The sequence below is a fragment of the Danio aesculapii genome, chromosome 13 (assembly GCF_903798145.1).
Source record: "Danio aesculapii chromosome 13, fDanAes4.1, whole genome shotgun sequence".
Lineage (NCBI taxonomy): Eukaryota > Metazoa > Chordata > Actinopteri > Cypriniformes > Danionidae > Danio > Danio aesculapii.
The window spans coordinates 37,704,573-37,723,346 of NC_079447.1; the positions used below are offsets into that span (position 1 = coordinate 37,704,573).

The window sequence follows — 18,774 nt, forward strand, 5'->3', positions numbered from 1 at the left end:
GTGGCGTGCGTGTGGCATAGCATGGTGTGAGGTAGGAGAGGTGTGCGCGTGTGGCATAGGATTGTGTGAGGTGGGAGAGGTGCTCGTGTGGCATAGGATTGTGTGAGGTGGGAGAGGTGCTCGTGTGGCATAGCAAGGTGTGAGGTATGAGAGGCGCATGTGGCATAGCATGGTGTGAGGTAGGAGAGGCGCTCGTGTGGCATAGCATGGTGTGAGGTAGGAGAGGCGCATGTGGCATAGCATGGTGTGAGGTAGGAGAGGCGCTCGTGTGGCATAGCATGGTGTGAGGTAGGGGATGCGCGCGTGGCATAGCACGGTGTGAGGTAGGGGATGCGTGCGTGGCATAGCACGGTGTGAGGCAGGGGATGCGCGCGTGGCATAGCACGGTGTGAGGCAGGGGATGCGCGCGTGGCATAGCACGGTGTGAGGCAGGGGATGCGCGCGTGGCATAGCACGGTGTGAGGCAGGGGATGCGCGCGTGGCATAGCACGGTGTGAGGCAGGGGATGCGCGTGGCATAGCACGGTGTGAGGCAGGGGATGCGCGCGCGGCATAGCACGGTGTGAGGCAGGGGATGCGCGCGGCATAGCACGGTGTGAGGCAGGGGATGCGCGCGCGGCATAGCACGGTGTGAGGCAGGGGATGCGCGCGTGGCATAGCACGGTGTGAGGTAGGAGAGGCGCTCGTGTGGCATAGCATGGAGTGATGTAGGGGATGCACACGCGGCATAACATGGTGTGAGGTAGGGTGCATGTCATAGCACTATGTGAGGTGGGGGAGGTGTGTGCGTAGCATAACACGGTGCGAGGTAGGAGAGGCGCGTGGCATAGCATGGTGTGAAGTAGGAGAGGTGTGTGGCATAGCGTGTTGTGAGGTAGGAGAGGTGTGCATGTGGCACAGCGTGGTGGGAGGTGTGCATGTGGCATAGCACTGTGTGAGGTAGGGGATGTGCACGTGTGTGGTGTAACACTGTGTGAGGTAGGAGAAGTGTGCACAGCATGGTGTGAGGTAGGAGGGGCGCGCACTGCGTGGTGTGAGGTAGGAGGGGCGCGCATGGCACAGCGTGGTGTGAGGTAGGAGGGGCGCGCACTGCGTGGTGTGAGGTAGGAGGGGTGCGCATGGCACAGCGTGGTGTGAGGTAGGAGGGGCGCGCACTGCGTGGTGTGAGGTAGGAGGGGCGTGCACGGCACAGCATGGTGTGAGGTAGGAGAGGTGCATGTGGCATAGCATGGTGTGAGGTAGGGGAAGCGCGCGTGCATGGCATAGCACTGAGTGAAGTAGGGGAGGTGCGTGGCATAGCACGGTGTGAAGAAGGGGAGGCGCGTGTGGCATAGCACGCTGTGAGGTTGGAGAGGCGTGCACGTGACAGTACTGCCAGGGGTAGGGGGAGGTGTGTGCGTGGCATAGCACTGCGAGACGTAGGGGGAGGTGTGTGCGTGCCATAGCACGATGTGAGGTAGATGAGATGCATGCATGTACGTGGCATAGCGAGGTAGGGGGAGGCATGAGTGTGTATGGCATAGCACTGTGTGAAGTGGGGGAGGTGTGTGCGTGGCATAGCACGCTGTGAGGTTGGAGAGGTGCGCGCGTGGCATAGCACGCTGTGAGGTTGGAGAGGTGCGCGCTTGACAGTACTGCCAGAGGTAGGGGGAGGTGTGTGTGTGGCATAGCACTGCAAGACGTAGGGGGAGGTGTGTGCGTGCCATAGCACGATGTGAGGTAGATGAGGTGCATGCATGTACGTGGCATAGCGAGGTAGGGGGAGGCATGCGTGTGCATGGCATATCACTGTGTGAGGTGGGGGAGGTGTGTGCGTGGCATTGCATGGTGTGAGGTAGGAGAGGCAAGTGTGAGGTAGGGGAGATGCACGTGTGTGGCAGCACAAAGTGAGGTAAGGGAGGTGCGTGTGCGCAGCATAGCACGGTGTGAGGTAGAGACGTTCGTGTAAGGTTGGGGAGGTGCATGTACGTAGCATAGCACGATGGGAGGTGCGTGTGCGCACCAAACCACTGCGTGAGATAGGAGAGGTGCGTGCGTAGCACGGTGCGAGGTAGAGGAGGTGCGTGTGTGTGGCGCAGCACGATGCGAGGTAGGGGAGGTGTGCAGCCGTAGCTTAGGATAGTGTGAGGTAGGAGAGATGTTTGTGCATGGCGTAGCACGATGTGAGGTAGGGGAGACGCTTATGCGGCCTGGTGAGAGAGAAGAGACTCTTCGGAGCATAGCATGGTGAGGGAGAAGTGTGTGAGTGGCATGGTATGGTGAAGGAAGATAGACACTCAAAGTATGGTAAGAGAGTTGAGGCGTGTTCGAGTGTCGTTGTATGCCAAGAGAGGAGAGACATGATTGGCATAGTATGGTGAGGGAGGAGAGACATGTGCCTGTCTGGCTTATTAGGGTGAGGGAGCAGAGATGTGCATAAGTGGCATAGTATGGCGAATGAGCTGAAAGTGGCATACTATGGCATGGAAGGTGAGTCTAGCGAGACTGGCATAGTATGGTGAGAAAGGAAAGATGGGTGCACGCGCAAGTTAATGCAAATTGCTGTATTTATTTATGCATGTTGTTGTGTACTACATTAAGTGACGCTAAAATAAATCAATGAAAAATGTTACTAACATAATAGTTAAATTATTCATATTTTAAAATTTAAATGAGAGTTTCACCCAGTGTTTGATTTTATATTTATTATTTCTTAATAAATCTAGTGTTAATTAAAATATATATTATTACTATTATTATTATTATTATTATCATTATTACGTTTTTTCCTCGCCGCTGTCGCCACTAGCTTGCATGGTTCGGGATCTGTAGAGTTGCGCATCGATGGATTTGCTCTTCAGTGTTTGAACCCTCAGTAGTGATTATTAAACCATACTGAACTGAGCTAAACTGAACTTAAACTTTGAAAAGTGAACTACACTATTTCAATTTACTATGATCTTTTATGTGAAGCTGCTTTAAAAAGCGTAAAAGCGCTATAAAAATAATGGTGAATTGAATTATTATTATTATAATTATTATTATTATTGCACTTGTATATTAACAACAACACTAATCAATCAGTATACTATTACTACAACTACTACAACTGTTAGTTTGAAAATATATTAATTGTAATCTATTTTCATATTAGAACATAATAGATATTACAGTAAAACACTATTATCACTATTGGTATTATCTTTTTAATACTCTGTTGCAGCACATGGAATTCAGTTGAATTTTTTAATTAATACGTTTTGCATTCCACTATGCCAGTTCTTTTATTTTTGTATTTTTTGCATTAATGAAATAAACAACAAAAATATCAACCTCCATATAAATGAAGAAATTGTCAATGAATAACAGTCCAATTATGTAAGTTCGTTCTTCAATTATCAAAGAAATGTTATGGAATATTTCTGTAACCCTGGAACTATATGTGTGAACGCAATCGTATTTGGCCCTCTAAAGCAGGCAACCGTATTTTGCTTCTGCATGAATGTAGCCTATTTGACAATGTTTAAACAGATTATCATCATGGTGCAATAAGATCCTGTGACTCAAGAACCCCAGATTGTGCTACGCTGTCAAAGCTAAAGGATAAATAGTGTTTTTTGGGTGAATACTTTCGAGTTCATCCATTATTAAGCTTCAGCCTTCAGCTTTTGTCTGCAGCGCTGCTTCATTTTTCAGGAAGACACTCAGAGCACGTTCTTTCTGCCCGTGGATTGTCTTTTTTTGCCATGCAGCAGGATTTAAAATTCAGCTGAATTTGTCATAGCAGCGCATGCATGTCATGCTGTATTTGTGATGCTTGCTAGGGGGTTGTTGGGGGTTTGATCGTCTGCTTGCCTCAAACAACTGTTGGAGCAGCAAACAAACAAACACAAAGAATGCCCAGGGCAGAGCATGCCATCTCTGACCTACTTAATCCACGAGGACACGGAAGAGTCACCTCTATTGTTTTAAAATCTGTCCAGTGTGAACTATCATTATTATTTATTTACTATTGTTGTTTTCATACCATTTATAATTACATTTATTCATTTAATGACTCTTATATCCGAAGCGACTTGTAGTCAGGCTCTAGACTGTAAGTAAATAGTCACATTTCATGACCTTTTTGTTTCTGCCAGTGCGACTAAGCTTAGCAAATATTTGTGGAATAGTTGTGCGATGATTTCTTTTCTGTTTGTGATGCATCACCAAACTCACCGAATGTGCAATGAAATGCTTCTATTCATTTGAATCGCACGCTGCAAAGAGCACATGGCACTTATACAGCATCATAGTGAAAAGAAGCATAACTGAATATGATGAGGCTGTCACAATTTTTACAGATGGTGTGGTCTCATAATTTTATGTAAACAAATGCACATTCGGATCCAATTTGCTCATCCTAATGTCAACTCAAGCTACTGTCAAATGTTCATTTCTAAGAGACAAAACCAGTAAAATTATTACTATGATATTTCTTGCGATATAACCTTTCTCTAGAGCATTTTTTTTTCCCAACCCTTTTCCTGGAGGCACACAAACTGTTTTTATTTTGCATGTCTCCCTTATCTGAACCATTCATTTCAGGCTTTTGAGTCGTTTCTAATGTTCTGATGATTTGATTCAGATGTGTTTGAATAAGAAGAGGTTGAAAATGTGTACTGTTGGTGTGTCTTCAGGAACAGGGTTGGGAAACACTGCCCTAGAAAAGTGCTATTTAATTTGGTTATTTTGTCAGACCATTCATTTATATAATGATCAAACTAAAATAAACAGCAATATACATATTTCGAACACTAAGCTATTCTAATTGTAATTCGCTTCTCTCTCCACTCTCGTCATTAGTGTTTATTTGCAGCATTAGTATTTTATTTGCAGCTCTCTGCTCTGAGACACTTTTGGTCCTCGGAGGCACTTTTTTGACCAGGCACTAGTCTAGCCAATAGCATAATAGCACATGCTGGGAAGGCACGTATGAAGCTCAGTACACACCAAACTCTCAAACTAGCAGTGACAAAAACAACTGTTTTATCACCTTGTGTCAGCTGTGTCTGGTCCTTTCTAGATAAAAAAGTTGCATGTGAACACATCAAATGGATGACAGATGACTGAAACAAAAATGTACAGTCTGCGATGGCGTGAGATGTATCTTTCCATACCCACAGTTGGCAGTAGTCTGTATTGTCATTTCACAAATGAAAACCAGCTGACTGGTGCACATCGTTAAGAAAAAGCATTTAAGTACCATTTTCAGATGTAGGTGCACAAAGTTATTGACATTAATAGCAACGTATTGTTGATTCACTTCTGTATTTATGTTGCTGGGAAAGATAAGACTGATGGGAAAGGTGTGACATCAGAGCTGGCACTACGGTGGCTCTCTAGCCTATGGACAAGCAAAGCTCTTATAAAGGCTCAAAACCAACTCCGAATATGCAACAGCATTGACTCTGAGCTAGCACCTAGTTTGTGATTGTGGAATGGTGGTAAAACTGCCTCGGAAATCTGATTCTGTCACCACATTTGAAATGTGGGCTAAAGAACTATGCTATGTTACACATAGAAGAACTGAGATACACACTGACAAATTGTTTATTTTTAACAAGATTTGGGAAACATTCATACTATTTTCTCAGACAGACTGAACTGATATAGACTTTTACAAGACTATTGTATGTTTATTTATTTTATTTCATTATTTATTTTATTATTATTAGTCTCTTTTTGTCTCATTGTCCATGTACACCTTCCTTCATTTTTAAATTTTGTCCCAGGCAGTTCCATATTATGATTGTAAACAGGGCTTAACATGAACTTTTTTGATCACCAGTCACTGTGGCTAGTAGTTTTCCAACATTCCTAGCCACTATACAGTTTCACTAGAAACTGTGAAAAACATACCATGTGCAATTATGAAAGGATGATCACGTGAAAGTTTAAAGTGAAACAACCTGCTGCTTACATAAAGACCTTTGAAAAAAATGGAGCTCTTAAAAGCAGCAGGTCTGTGGATGCATGGGCATCCCTTTTTGTCCAGTCTATTTAAAGAGAACCGATTGCACAAGTTACGTTTCCAGGCACGGATGCTTCGCGCAAGGAACGGTTTCATTTGGAAACTAGCTTTGAAACACTTGCACGCATTGCATCACCTGTCAGTGCGTCAGCATTGCCTGTGTCTCACTGTGTGGGCAATCATCCTCTCATTCGCTATTCACCTGCTTTCTTTTGCTCAAGCGGACAGTTATTATTGTCATCTTTCACACTGGCCCCTCATTGAGCAATCCTTATTGGTGAACTCTGCTTTTTAAGAAAACTACAATTTAAAAATTATCTTCAACCAGCCAAAGTGGCTAGTAGGAGTGGCTTTCTAACCCGCCACAGTGGAAATCTACCTGCATTTGTCAAGCCCTGATTGTGAGGCCCAATCCCAATTATATTTTTGTACCCCTACCCCTACAACAGAGTGTGAAGGGGAATGGCTTCAAAATTTACCCCTAAGAAATGGAACACCACTACAACACCTACACATGTCATCATATGGCATCGCAATCTTTTGCTTCATATGAGATCAGACGACGGCGACTGCTGTAGTTATTCCAGTTGCGTTATTTTTTGCTATTTATCTTCAGAAAATCACTGAAGGCATATATCATGTTATCATAATGATATAATGTGGCAATAAGATCGTAACTGTACTGTGCATTTACACCATGCCATAGTCATCTAAACACACAAAAACAAAATTAACATTATACCAGACACTTTTAAAAGGTCATTCCAAGTCACTAGACATTTCTGACAGGGTATTAGAGTCTCATCAAGTGTCTGAATGTTGTAGGACTGATACAGGAGTTATTCATTTAGTTACTAATTTATGTATCTCTTTACTTTTGTGTGCAGCCATGCTATTGCTGTAGATGGTGTATTCTGGGAAATTTTCTTAATCAGTTTCTAGTGTGGTCATAAAATTTCCATTTCGAGGGGTATGTAGCCCTTCCCCTTACCCCTACGCCTTCAAGCTAAAGAGAATTGGGACAGCCCTACCCCTTCACCTGAATGTGCAAAACAAGGGGTAGGGGTAAGTGGAAGGCTAAGGGGTAGAATTGGAACAGGGCCTAAATCTAATTAATGCATAATATGCCTTTTATGGTTGAACCTAGTATCCAGGAGGAATAATGCAGTTTTCGTCCAGGCTGTGGTACACTGGACCAGCTCTATACCCTCACCAGCTCTATGCCCAACCAGTCCACATATGTTTTGTGGACTTGGAGAAAGCATTCGACCATGTCCCTTGTGGAATTCTGTGGGGTGTGCTTTGTTAAGGACCGTCTCGTCCCTGTATGAACATGGTAGGAGTCTGGTTTGCATTGCCGGCAATAAGTCAGACTTGTTTCCAGTGCATGTTGGACTCTGGCAGGGCTGCCCCTTGTCACCGATTCTGTTCATATTTTTATGGATAGAATTTCAAGGCTCAGCTGTTGGTTTCAAGTCTCAGTCTGTTGGCATCATCGTACATGGACCTTCAGCATGCAATGGGGCGGTTTGCTGCCGAGTGTGACGCGGCTGGGATGAGAATCAGCACCTCCAAGTCTGAGGCCATGGTGCTCCACCGGAAAAAGTTGGTTTGCCATCTCCAGGTTGGAGGAGAGTCCTTACTCCAGGTGGAGTTCTTGTATTTTGGGGTTTTGTTCACGAGTGAGGGAAGGATGGAACGTGAGATTGACTGGTGGATTGGTGCAGCAGCAGCAACAATGCGGTCGATGTACCAGTCCGTTGTGGTAAAGAAAAAGCTGAGCCGAAAGGCAAAGCTTTCGATTTACCGGTCAATCTACGTTCCTACTAACATCTATGGTCAAGAGCTTTTGGTCATGACCGAAAGGACAAGATCTCGGATACAATCGGCCGAAATGAGTTTCCTTCGCGGGGTGGCAGGGCGTTCCCTTATGGATAGGGTGAGGAGCTCTGACACCCGGGAGGAGCTCGGAGAAGAGCCACTGCTCCTCCACATCGAGAGAAGTCAGCTGAGGTGGCTCGGGCATCTGTTTTGGATACCTTCTGGATACCTAGGAAGGTGTTCCAGGCATGTCAAACTGGGAGGAGGTGGCCTCAGGGAACACCCAGATCATGCTGGAGGGACTATGTCTCACACCTGGCCTAGGAATGCCTCGGGATCCCCCCGGAGGAGCTGGAGGAAGTGTCTGGGGAGAAGGAAGTCTGGGGTATTCTCCTAAAACCTGCATTATTTTCAAAAAAATAATAATAAAGAGTTAAAAAAAAATGCCTCTGTGGAAAAAGGGGTAATTGTGGCAGAAGTGGCCCTGCTCTCAAATATCAACCCGAGACACTGCATTGAGATAAAAGCACACAGCATGTATAAAATGTCTCCTCCATCAGCATTTCTGACAGTTGGATGTTCACCAACATCAACGCACTCAAGTGAACATTTCTAACTACTTTTTGCCTCAAAGCGAAGAATGGAAAAACAACTTTCTTGTGAGTCTATTGAGGCTTTTAGATGTTTTGACTGAATTTTTTCTCTATAGCCATTGAATCATTGATGCATCGCACCATGTCAATGCACCTCTATACATCTTTTCACTGCAAAGTACATTTTGTTAAAAGTGCATTAAAAGCCTCGCTTTCTATTTCTGAAGCCACTTTATATACAGGACTTGCAGGACCCTCTATCTGCTTTTAGACATTGTACAATATCTATTTATTCTTTCTGCCTTTCACCCCAGCAGAAAAAAACAGAACTGTAGCACTTGCTCTCAAATCGTCTGAAGTTATTTCAGGCAATACGAGAGACACTGAAGTCTGATGCTGAAGTTGCTCTTCTGTAGCTGAATTGTGTCTCGGATGATGTGATAAGAGAGTGAAAGAAAAACCAAGTGGCTATGATCTTCTCCAGGCTGGATGTGTGTGCACGAGTGTGTGTGTGTGTGTAGTCAGGCCTGTGATAATGAAGCGTGTCCTTGTCATCACACACTGCTCATTATGAGGACGAGCCCTGCAGTGGAAGTGCTGCAAAGAATCTCCAGGATTCAATTATCCAGTTCATATTTATTCATATTTGATTATGCACTTAGTTGTTTTTCACAGTAACACAATTTAGAATACTCAGTATCGTAGATTTGGTTATGTGGGTTTTTTATAGTGTTTTGAGCTTGTCTGATGCTCTGTTTTGTTATCATTTTTTAAAAGTAAATGTTACAGAAAATGTAGAAATATTTACTGGTGCGTAATTGTATTAACAATAATAGTTAGATGAGGCATAATTAATAACTAATTATTAATTACTAATGCTGCTACTAGTAATAATAGGCACAAGGTAAGTAGTAATAAAATGATAGTTTTAACTATACAAATATAGTACAGTTATCCCTCGCTATAACGCGATGATAATTTTTAAAATAATAGTAACAAAATGATAGTATTAACTATACAAATATAGTACAGTGATCCCTCAATATAACGCGATAATAATTTGTAAAATAGTAGTAACAAAATGATAGTATTAACTATACAAATATAGTACAGTGATCCCTCGATATAACGCGATAATAATATGTAAAATAGTAGTAACAAAATGATAGTTTTAATTATACAAATATAGAACAGTGATCCCTCGATATAACGCGATATGTAAAATAGTAGTAACAAAATGATAGTATTAACTATACAAATATAATATAGTGATCCCTGGATATAATGCGATAATAATATTTAAAATAGTAGTAACAAAATGATAGTATTAACTATACAAATATAATATAGTGATCCCTGGATATAATGCGATAATAATATTTAAAATAGTAGTAACAAAATGATAGTATTAACTATACAAATATAGTACAGTGATCCCTCAATATAACGCGATAATAATTTGTAAAATAGTAGTAAAACAAATGATACTATTAACTATACAAATATAGTACAGTGATCCCTCGATATAACGCTATAATAATAATATGTAAAATAGTAGTAACAAAATGATAGTATTAACTATACAAATATAGAACAGTGATCCCTCGATATAACGCAATAATAATATGTAAAATAGTAGTAACAAAATGATAGTATTAACTATACAAATATAGTACAGTGATCCCTCGATATAATGCGATAATAATATTTAAAATAGTAGAAACAAAATGATAGTATTAACTATACAAATATAGTACAGTGATCCCTCGATATAACGCGATAATAATATGTAAAATAGTGGTAACAAAATGATAGTATTAACTATACAAATATAGTACAATGATCCCTCGCTATAATGCGATAATTTAAAAATACTAGTAACAAAATGATAGTATTAACTATACAAATATAGTACAGTGATCCCTCGCTATAACGAGATCATTTTTAAAATAGTATTAACAAAATGATATTATTACTATACAAATATAGTTCAGTGATCCCTCGCTATAACGTGATGATAATTAAAAATAGTAGTAACAAAATGATACTATTAACTATATAAATATAGTACAGTGATCCCTCACTATAACACAGTTCACTTTTTGCAGCCTCGCAGTTTCGCATATTTTATTTTCATGCAATTTGTTATGCTTTTTTTCTACAGCTCATCGTGTTCTGCATCCTGATTAGCACATTGTGTTCTGCGTCCGGATTGACTGTAAACTATTGTCAATCAATCTCCTCCGTGCCATGTCTTCTGTACAGTACAGAATGTGTTCAGCTTGCCAAATTTACAAAAATCTTCCATCGCTAGCAGTTTGAATATCTATATGAATTGTAAATAATAAAGTGGACTACTTCATGGATTTCACCTATGCGGGTTATTTTTAGAACGTAACTTCTGCGAATAACAAGGGACCACTGTATACTGTATGTATTATCATTGTTATATAATTTAATGATTTTTATTTGATAATTTAGCTCTTTTTATTTATTGATTATATCATATATAGTGGTCAGTAAATTCAGTGATTTTGTTGATCATAACAAATTTGTTTCTTAATGATAAGAAGATAAACAGTATTGATTACAAAGGACTTTTGTTGCAGTTATTGTTGTACATTTTTTTAAATATTAAGTTAATTATATTAAAACACTTCAAAAAATTTTAAATGATAATATATTTGGAATATATTTATATACATATTTGCAAAATTATTTAATTCGATTTTTTTTATATCTTGTCTTGTTCAACTGGGCTGTATGAGGGTCACCTTAACCATTTAACTGCCTGCTCTATCAAGTGCTTGACCATGTTTTGACTGTTTTAAGTAATGACTGTTGAATAGGAGTGGGTATCATTTGGGATTATTTCGATACCGGTGCTAAATCGATACTTTTAAAACGATACCGGTGCCAGGGCACATTTTACCATATATCACAAAATACTTAAATTATTCTAAGTCATTTTTTTTCATGCATCACTCTGCAGTCTTCATAAACAAGACTCAGTAATAAATAAACTTAAACTCAAAATAATCTTCCTTGTTCATTTATTTGACAAGTAACTTTGTACTGGTGTAGGATAACACATTTCTAACATTCAAGTACATCAAGGCACATTGTTGCACCTGTAAACTTTAACAGATAGGCCTACAGTTGAAATCAATTTATTTTGCCCTCCCATTCATTTAAAATAATGTTTCTGAAAATTTTCACAGTGTTTCCTAAAAAATTATTATTCTGGAGTCATAATAAGTTGTATATCTTATTGTTTATTTCTTAAATAAAAGCAGTTTTTTGTCTTAAAAAAATTAAGGTCAGTATTATTAGCCTCCTTAAAAAAATTTACTGTATATTTTTTGATAAAAAAAGTAGATATTAGAAATGAGTTAAGCTATTATGTTTAAAAATGTCTAGTATATAAATCATGTGTTGAAGACGGAAATCAAAAATGAATGAAGGCAAAACTAAATGAGTTGAATATGACTTAGCGTGACTGAAAACTACATTTGATCAATGTGTTACATCTGTTCTTTGGTACTTGTCGACTGTTTGTAAATTCAAGACTGCATTTCCTAACGTAAAACTATGTACACTAGATTTCTGATTAATAATGGTCTCTGCATAGCCGAGGACTTCCTGTTTTAAAAGTGTTAAAATCGCTGTTACCTGTGTCAATTTGGGCTTCAACCTCTGACGAATATGGGGAACTAGGCTAATGCGCGCAGCACCGTCACTGACAGAGAGAGCAAGTGCCCAAGAGAGCGAGTGCTCGTGACACCTAAAGCGCGCAGAGAGAGCCCTCAGTCATATCTCCGCAGTCTGCCAACGATGGCTGATCTCGCTTCTCTGTGGTGTTTTGACAAAAATACCCGTCCAAATTTTGGGGGGCCAAGCTTGTTGAAACGGGGACTGGTGGAAGAGTGCTCTTTTAATGGAATTTGATACCGCACGTTAAATGGAAAGAAAAAACCTCAGCATTTCACGACGCAGGTGTCTGTGGTCCTTTTAAGGTTATCAAAAATCACTGTTTACATGGTAGTCTAGACTCTAAATCAGAGTATTGTCTTAATCATATTAAAATCAGAGCATTAGTGTCCATGTACGTATATTGAAAGTGCCAGATGATGTCAGAGACGGTGCATTCCGCTGCCTTTGAGCCCTCAAATGTGTCATTAAGTTTGATGTGCAAAACTTACACGCAAGTTTTGTAAAGCATCTGCTTCATGTCCCTGTGTCAGAATCCTTGCTTGTAAAATACGCTTTAGAATGCTTAGTTTAAGCAAATTTGATGAACGCGATCATGCGTGCTGATCTGAAGAGAGTCTCTCTCGCTCACTGAATGCGCTGTACTGCGAGGGTCCCTCCGTTCCCTAAGCAACAAGAACAAACACCTGACATCGCCTGTCCGTATTCCTTAAAGTTGCTTAGAAATAAATATTTAGAGATGGTGTGACAACGCGTACTTATGTGTGCCTTTGCACCCCTTAATGCTTCTTACGTCCTTGTTGCAGCACCAGTGGAACTGAAATTCATATGCTGATTTGATCCAGTAGCTTTTTCTTTTACTGTATAAAACCCAAGAAAACATGATAATCTGAAATATTTCATGCCCAAAATAAAGCTGATTTAGTATTCAAAAATGTTTTATTTTGAATTTTTTTTTTTAATAAATTGGTCTTAGACTTCTTATTTTCAGATTTTTCATAGTATATGTATTAATTCCGGTACTTTTACCATAAACCGACATATCAGACATTTGGTAGAGGTTGATATTTTAGAAATTAAGGCATGTGTTGAAAAAATTGCATTGAGTGTGTTAACTAGCGACATTAGGAGTTAAGAAATGCTATCCAAATTTTTTTTTCTTGGTGGGTCAGTTAAAGTGTTAACAATAAATATTAAAAGATATGGTCACATATGCATTATTAAAATCCAAATTCATGCTTCTCTTTAGTTAATGCACTGTGAGTTAATATGAACTAACAATGAGCAACTTTATTTACATTACATAAACAAAGGTTAGTAAATACTGTAATAAATGCACAGTTAATCATTTGTCGTCAATAACTAATAATACAACCTTATTGTAAAGTATTACCAAAATAATGTGGTTAAACCTCTCTGTATAAGCCATGTTGAGAAACACATTGGGAATGTGAAATATAAGTAATAAAAAATCTTTTGAAACGACCTCATCATTTCATCAATAAATGCTCTGATGTAATGCATAAGCTTGCAGATGATTTATTCTCTATTTTCTGAAGTGCTGCCTTACTGCCAGCTTTGACCATTTTCTTAATTAAAGGCCTGTAAATGGTCAGTGCTGAGTAATTAATGTGTGTTTCCTGTCATCTGCAGGGTCCACATACAGTGTCCTGTCCACAATGCCATCAGACTCGGAGAGCAGCAGCTCCCTCAGCAGTGTCGGTATGTTTCAGCCTATTATCCCTCACGTATTGTATTCAGACATGTAGAAATTCTCTATATGATAGGATCATAGGAATTAGTTGTGCCAGAATAATAGTCTGTCTATATATAAATGTACTGCAGCACATATGTGATACTGTTTAACATGTGTAAGTTTGTTTACGATAAAGAGATTTACTGATATGCTTTTACTCCAAAACCCTTTTATAACATTGGGTGTTTGAAATATTTTTTTCAGTGACCAGAAATGGTTTCATATCGCATAATGAGGAATAAACCATTATTTTAAGGCTGTTGAATAGTATTAAGATAAAAAAAATATATACTTAGTTCTTACAGAAATACCCAAAATGGCTAGATGAACGCAAATAAATCACATACAGTATAGCCACAGTAGTGTGTTTATTTGTTCCTCTCAGCTACAGAAATGATTAGATGTCTTTACAACTGTAGCTATGTTTCCATCCATAGTTGAATATTTTATGCACAAAATGCTAATATTACATTCAACATTTGCAAATAAAACCCATGTGTTAAATGATAAAATAAATCCACTTCCTGGTAAACTAGCTTGATATATGAACTAAAAAAATAATGAAATATTGCTGAAAATTCTGGACTGAAACCAAAACTAAAAATTCTGGATGTACTCACCTGAAAAAAACAAAAAAAAATACAAACAAAAATACTTTTTAATAATAATATTATTTTTAATATTATTATTTATTAAGTAATATAAAGTAATTCTGTAAGACTTATTAAATTAAACTCATTAATTTAAATTTTACAGGTTTTAAATGACACAATAAAATAAATACATATGTGTACAGTTATTTGGACAGAAAATATATAGTGGCTAAAGTTATTAGTAATCTTGGCAGTTGGCATATTTTCAAGGTTGTTTCAGTTGTTTTGAATTGGCTTTTACAGTAGTCAGATAAACCAAAAGCCTATGGTGACTGCCACACACAATCACCATCTCCAGGCCTGGTCCTCTCTTGTCTTCCTCTGTCACACTTCTCATTTTAGAATTTTCTGCAGTTCTGGATCTTCTCTATTGGACTCGAGACCGGTGTGACCCACAGGTGTCACTCATCAAACCTCGCACTATTCACAATATTATCGCTATATTGTCAGTGTGCACACAACAACCAAGTTTTTGTTTAAAAATAGAAAACAGAACATTTGAAAATGTCTCTTTAAAGATAGAGGAGAAATTCCAGCGTTCTGGTGTGCATTTTAGAAAACCATTGTTAGCCAACTAAACTCGCAAGTTACGTCGTTACAAACAGAGTTCATTAAAATTTGTATGCTTGCAACTACACCTCTCGAGCTGTAGTTAGAAGCATATTTCTTGGGTGTGTTCTATTTCCAGTTATGCCCTATAGCCTATAACCTTCCAAAATCTGGAGTGGCCTATTGCCTATAACCTTTCAACAGTTATAGCCCTATAACCTTCCAACATTTAAACTTGAAATGATCTAAAAAAACATTAAAGTCATCTCTCTTAGGTGTAATATGCTTTCCAAGTATTTTTTTACAGTTCAGTTTTAGCGATCTTCATATTAACGATTGCGCTCACTTCATAGTGCACTTTGAAAACATTTTTGCCATTTTTAATGCAGCCGTGGCTCATTATGACAGCTATAGGTTGCCTATTATTTAAAAGCGGAATTTACGTTACGTCTACAAAGCTTGTGAAAACAAAAATGTATATACCATACATTAATGGTTTTAATTTTTAGGTTATTTATTAAGAAATGAATCTGTACTGTATATAACATGGTTGGTTAGAACATTTATACAGTGGTTCGAATGTGTCAAATTGTAAAAGTAGACTTTTACAATAAATAAATAAAAAATAAAATAAACAAGATCCTACTTAACATTAATAAAAATAATAATAATATTCTTAACTTATATTCTTAACATATATCCTACTGTAAATTACAACTATTAATGGTTTATATGCTTTATATATGAGATTAAAATACGTATTAGCTAAGTGGTTTTATGTTTTAGAATGGAATATGGAATATTCTCAATAATATTTGTAAAGGAAACACTGGCCCTGTATGTGCCAATTATATACATTTCAATTAATTTGGAAAACGAGTGCATGTTTTTACCAAAACTATTATTTGATTTTTTTTTTTTATGCGTGTGCGTGTAAAACAATCTAATTTGCACAAAACTATTTTTTTTTTCTTTAAAGAAGTTGTTACTCTACCTTATTTAGAGCATCATTATAAACATTTTACGTTATAACTAACATGGTTAAAATGATGAATCTGCGACAAAGCAGCTACGGTTGTGGGTAACACTTGTCACTACATCGTTCTTTTCCCAAACAATGCATCATACTATGATAGTTTAGCCACAAGTTATGTTGTTGTTTGGGAAATGCACCCCTGGATGAGACATTTGCTTTAAAAACTTCAAACATAAATACACAGTGAAAGTATACGTTATATTTACATTTACATTTACATTTAGTCATTTAGCAGACGCTTTTATCCAAAGCGACTTACAAATGAGGACAAGGAAGCAGTTTACACAACTATAAGAGCAGCAGTGAACAAGTGCTATAGACAAGTTTCAGGTGTGTAAAATCTAAGAAGCTGAGCATTAGTACAATTTATTTATTTATTTTATTTTTTTTGTGAGAGAGAGTACAGTAGTGGTATAGTCAAAGAGGCAGTTAAGATTAGGAAGGAAAGTGGAGACTAAACAGTTGAGAGCAGATACGAAGGAGCAAAGCCAGAGGTCGCTTTGTAAGCAAACACCAGAGCTTTGAATTTGATGCGAGCAGCAACTGGCAGCCAGTGCAAACGGGTGAGTAGCGGAGTGACATGTGCTCTTTTGGGTTCATCAAAGACCACTCGTGCTGCTGCGTTCTGAAGCAGCTAAAGAGGTTTGATAGAATTAGCTGGAAGTCCGGCTAGTAGAGAGTTGCAATAGTCCAGTTTGGAGAGAACAAGAGCTTGAACAATGAGTTGAGCTGTATGTTCAGATAGGAAGGGTCGGACCTTTCTGATGTTATAGAGTGCGACTCTGCAAGATCGAGCAGTTCTAGAAATGTGGTCAGAGAAGTTTAGTTGGTCATCAATCGTTACTCCAAGGCTTTTTACCATTTTGGATGCAGTAATGGTTGCCCCATCCATCTGGATTGAAAAGTTATGGTGTAGAGTCGGGATGGCAGAAACTTCAAGCATTTCCGTTTTCGCGAGGTTAAGCTGAAGATGATGATCTTTTATCCAGTGTGAAATGTCTGACAGGCAGGCTGAAATGCGAGCTGGAACCGAGGGATCATCAGGGTGAAAAGAGAGGTATAGCTGGGTATCATCAGCATAGCAGTGGTAAGAAAATCCATGTTTCTGGATGACTGTTCCTTAAGATGCCGTGTAGATAGAGAAGAGAAGTGGCCCAAGAACAGAGCCCTGAGGTACCCCAGTGTTTAGATGCTGTAGGTTGGACACCTCTCCCCTCCACGACACCCTGAATGACCTGTCTGAGAGGTAAGAACTGAACCATTGAATAACAGTGCCTGCGACGCCCAGTGACTCCAGCGTAGATAGCAGGATCTGGTGGTTTACAGTGTCGAAAGCAGCTGATAAATCCAGCAAGATAAGGACAGATGATTTAGAGTCTGCTTTAGCCAGTCTGAGATCCTCCACGACCGAGAGCAGGGCAGTCTCAGTTGAGTGGCCTTTCTTAAAGCCAGATTGCTTGTTGTCCATGAGGTTGTTTTGAGTAAGAAAGCCCAGGACCTGATTGAACACTACTTTCTCCAAAATCTTGGCCATGAATGGAAGCAGGGATACCGGTCGGTAGTTTTCAAGTAGCGTTTGATCCAGGTTGGGTTTCTTTAGCAGTGGGGTTACCCTAGCCTGCTTAAATGAAGTAGGGAATAGACCAGAGTCAAGAGATGTGTTAATTATGTGAGTCAGTGTTGGTATGACTGCAGGAGAAATGGCTTGCAAGAGATGAGAGGGAATGGGATCAAGCGGACAGGTGGTTGCATGGCTTGATAGCACGAGATTGGACACCTCAGACTCAGAGAGCTGGGAAAAAGAGGTGAGTGTGTGTGGTGTTGGTGGTGTATCTTGTGTGTTTGTTGTAGGTGCAGCAAATTGAGCACTGATTTTTGCAGTTTTGGTGCAAAAGAATGTAGCAAAGTCATCAGTAGTGAGTGTGGAGCATGCGGATGGAGGGGAAGGATAGAGGAGGGAGGAAAATGTTTTAAAAAAGCAAGCGAGGATTGGTGGCACTGTTGACTTTCTGACGGAAGTATGTCTGCTTTGCAGAAGAAACCTCAGCCGAGAAAGAAGACAGAAGAGTTTGGTATGTTATGAGCTGTTCAGGATTTTTAGTTTTTCGCCAGATTCTCTCAGCAGCCCGAAGTTTTGAGCGATGCTCACGGAGAACATCAGAGAGCCAGGGTGCAGGAGGACTGGCCCGGGCTGGCCTGGAAGTAAGAGGACATAGTCTGTCTAGACTGACTGATGCTAGCGGGGAGCAGAGTGTATCAGTGGCACTGTTCGTGTCAAGTGCAGAGAGTTTGCAAGATGGAGGCAGAGATTTTGAAACAATGGTGGATAGTCTATTGGGTGAGAAAGAGCGTAGGTTTCTGCGAAAGGCAACTAGAGTTGGAGTGTGTGGCGGCTCAGGAGTAATGTGGATGTTGAAACATCTGTTTATATTTTCCAAAACAATTACCCATAGGGTTATGGGATCAGAAAAATATCACTCTGCAAAATTTTTATTTTTTTTTTAATGAGAAAAATAAACATTTGTTATGGATGTGACCAAAAAAAATATGCGAGTTTACAGTATACAACATACTTTGTAGAAATTCTGTGAATTAAACTGCACAACTCAAAAGAAATAACGCTCATCAAAAGGATAAGTGTTGGCTCCTTATAGAACAAAAATA

General features: G+C 39.4%; 1 protein-coding gene across 1 annotated transcript in view; it reads left to right on the forward strand.

Annotated features, from left to right (window-relative positions):
• Positions 1-18,774, forward strand: part of dlg5a (discs, large homolog 5a (Drosophila)) — a 131,681-nt gene that overhangs the window by 24,608 nt on the left and 88,299 nt on the right. The window contains 1 exon segment of the mRNA XM_056471495.1: positions 13,770-13,838. Within this exon segment, the coding sequence (XP_056327470.1) occupies positions 13,770-13,838 (69 nt within the window).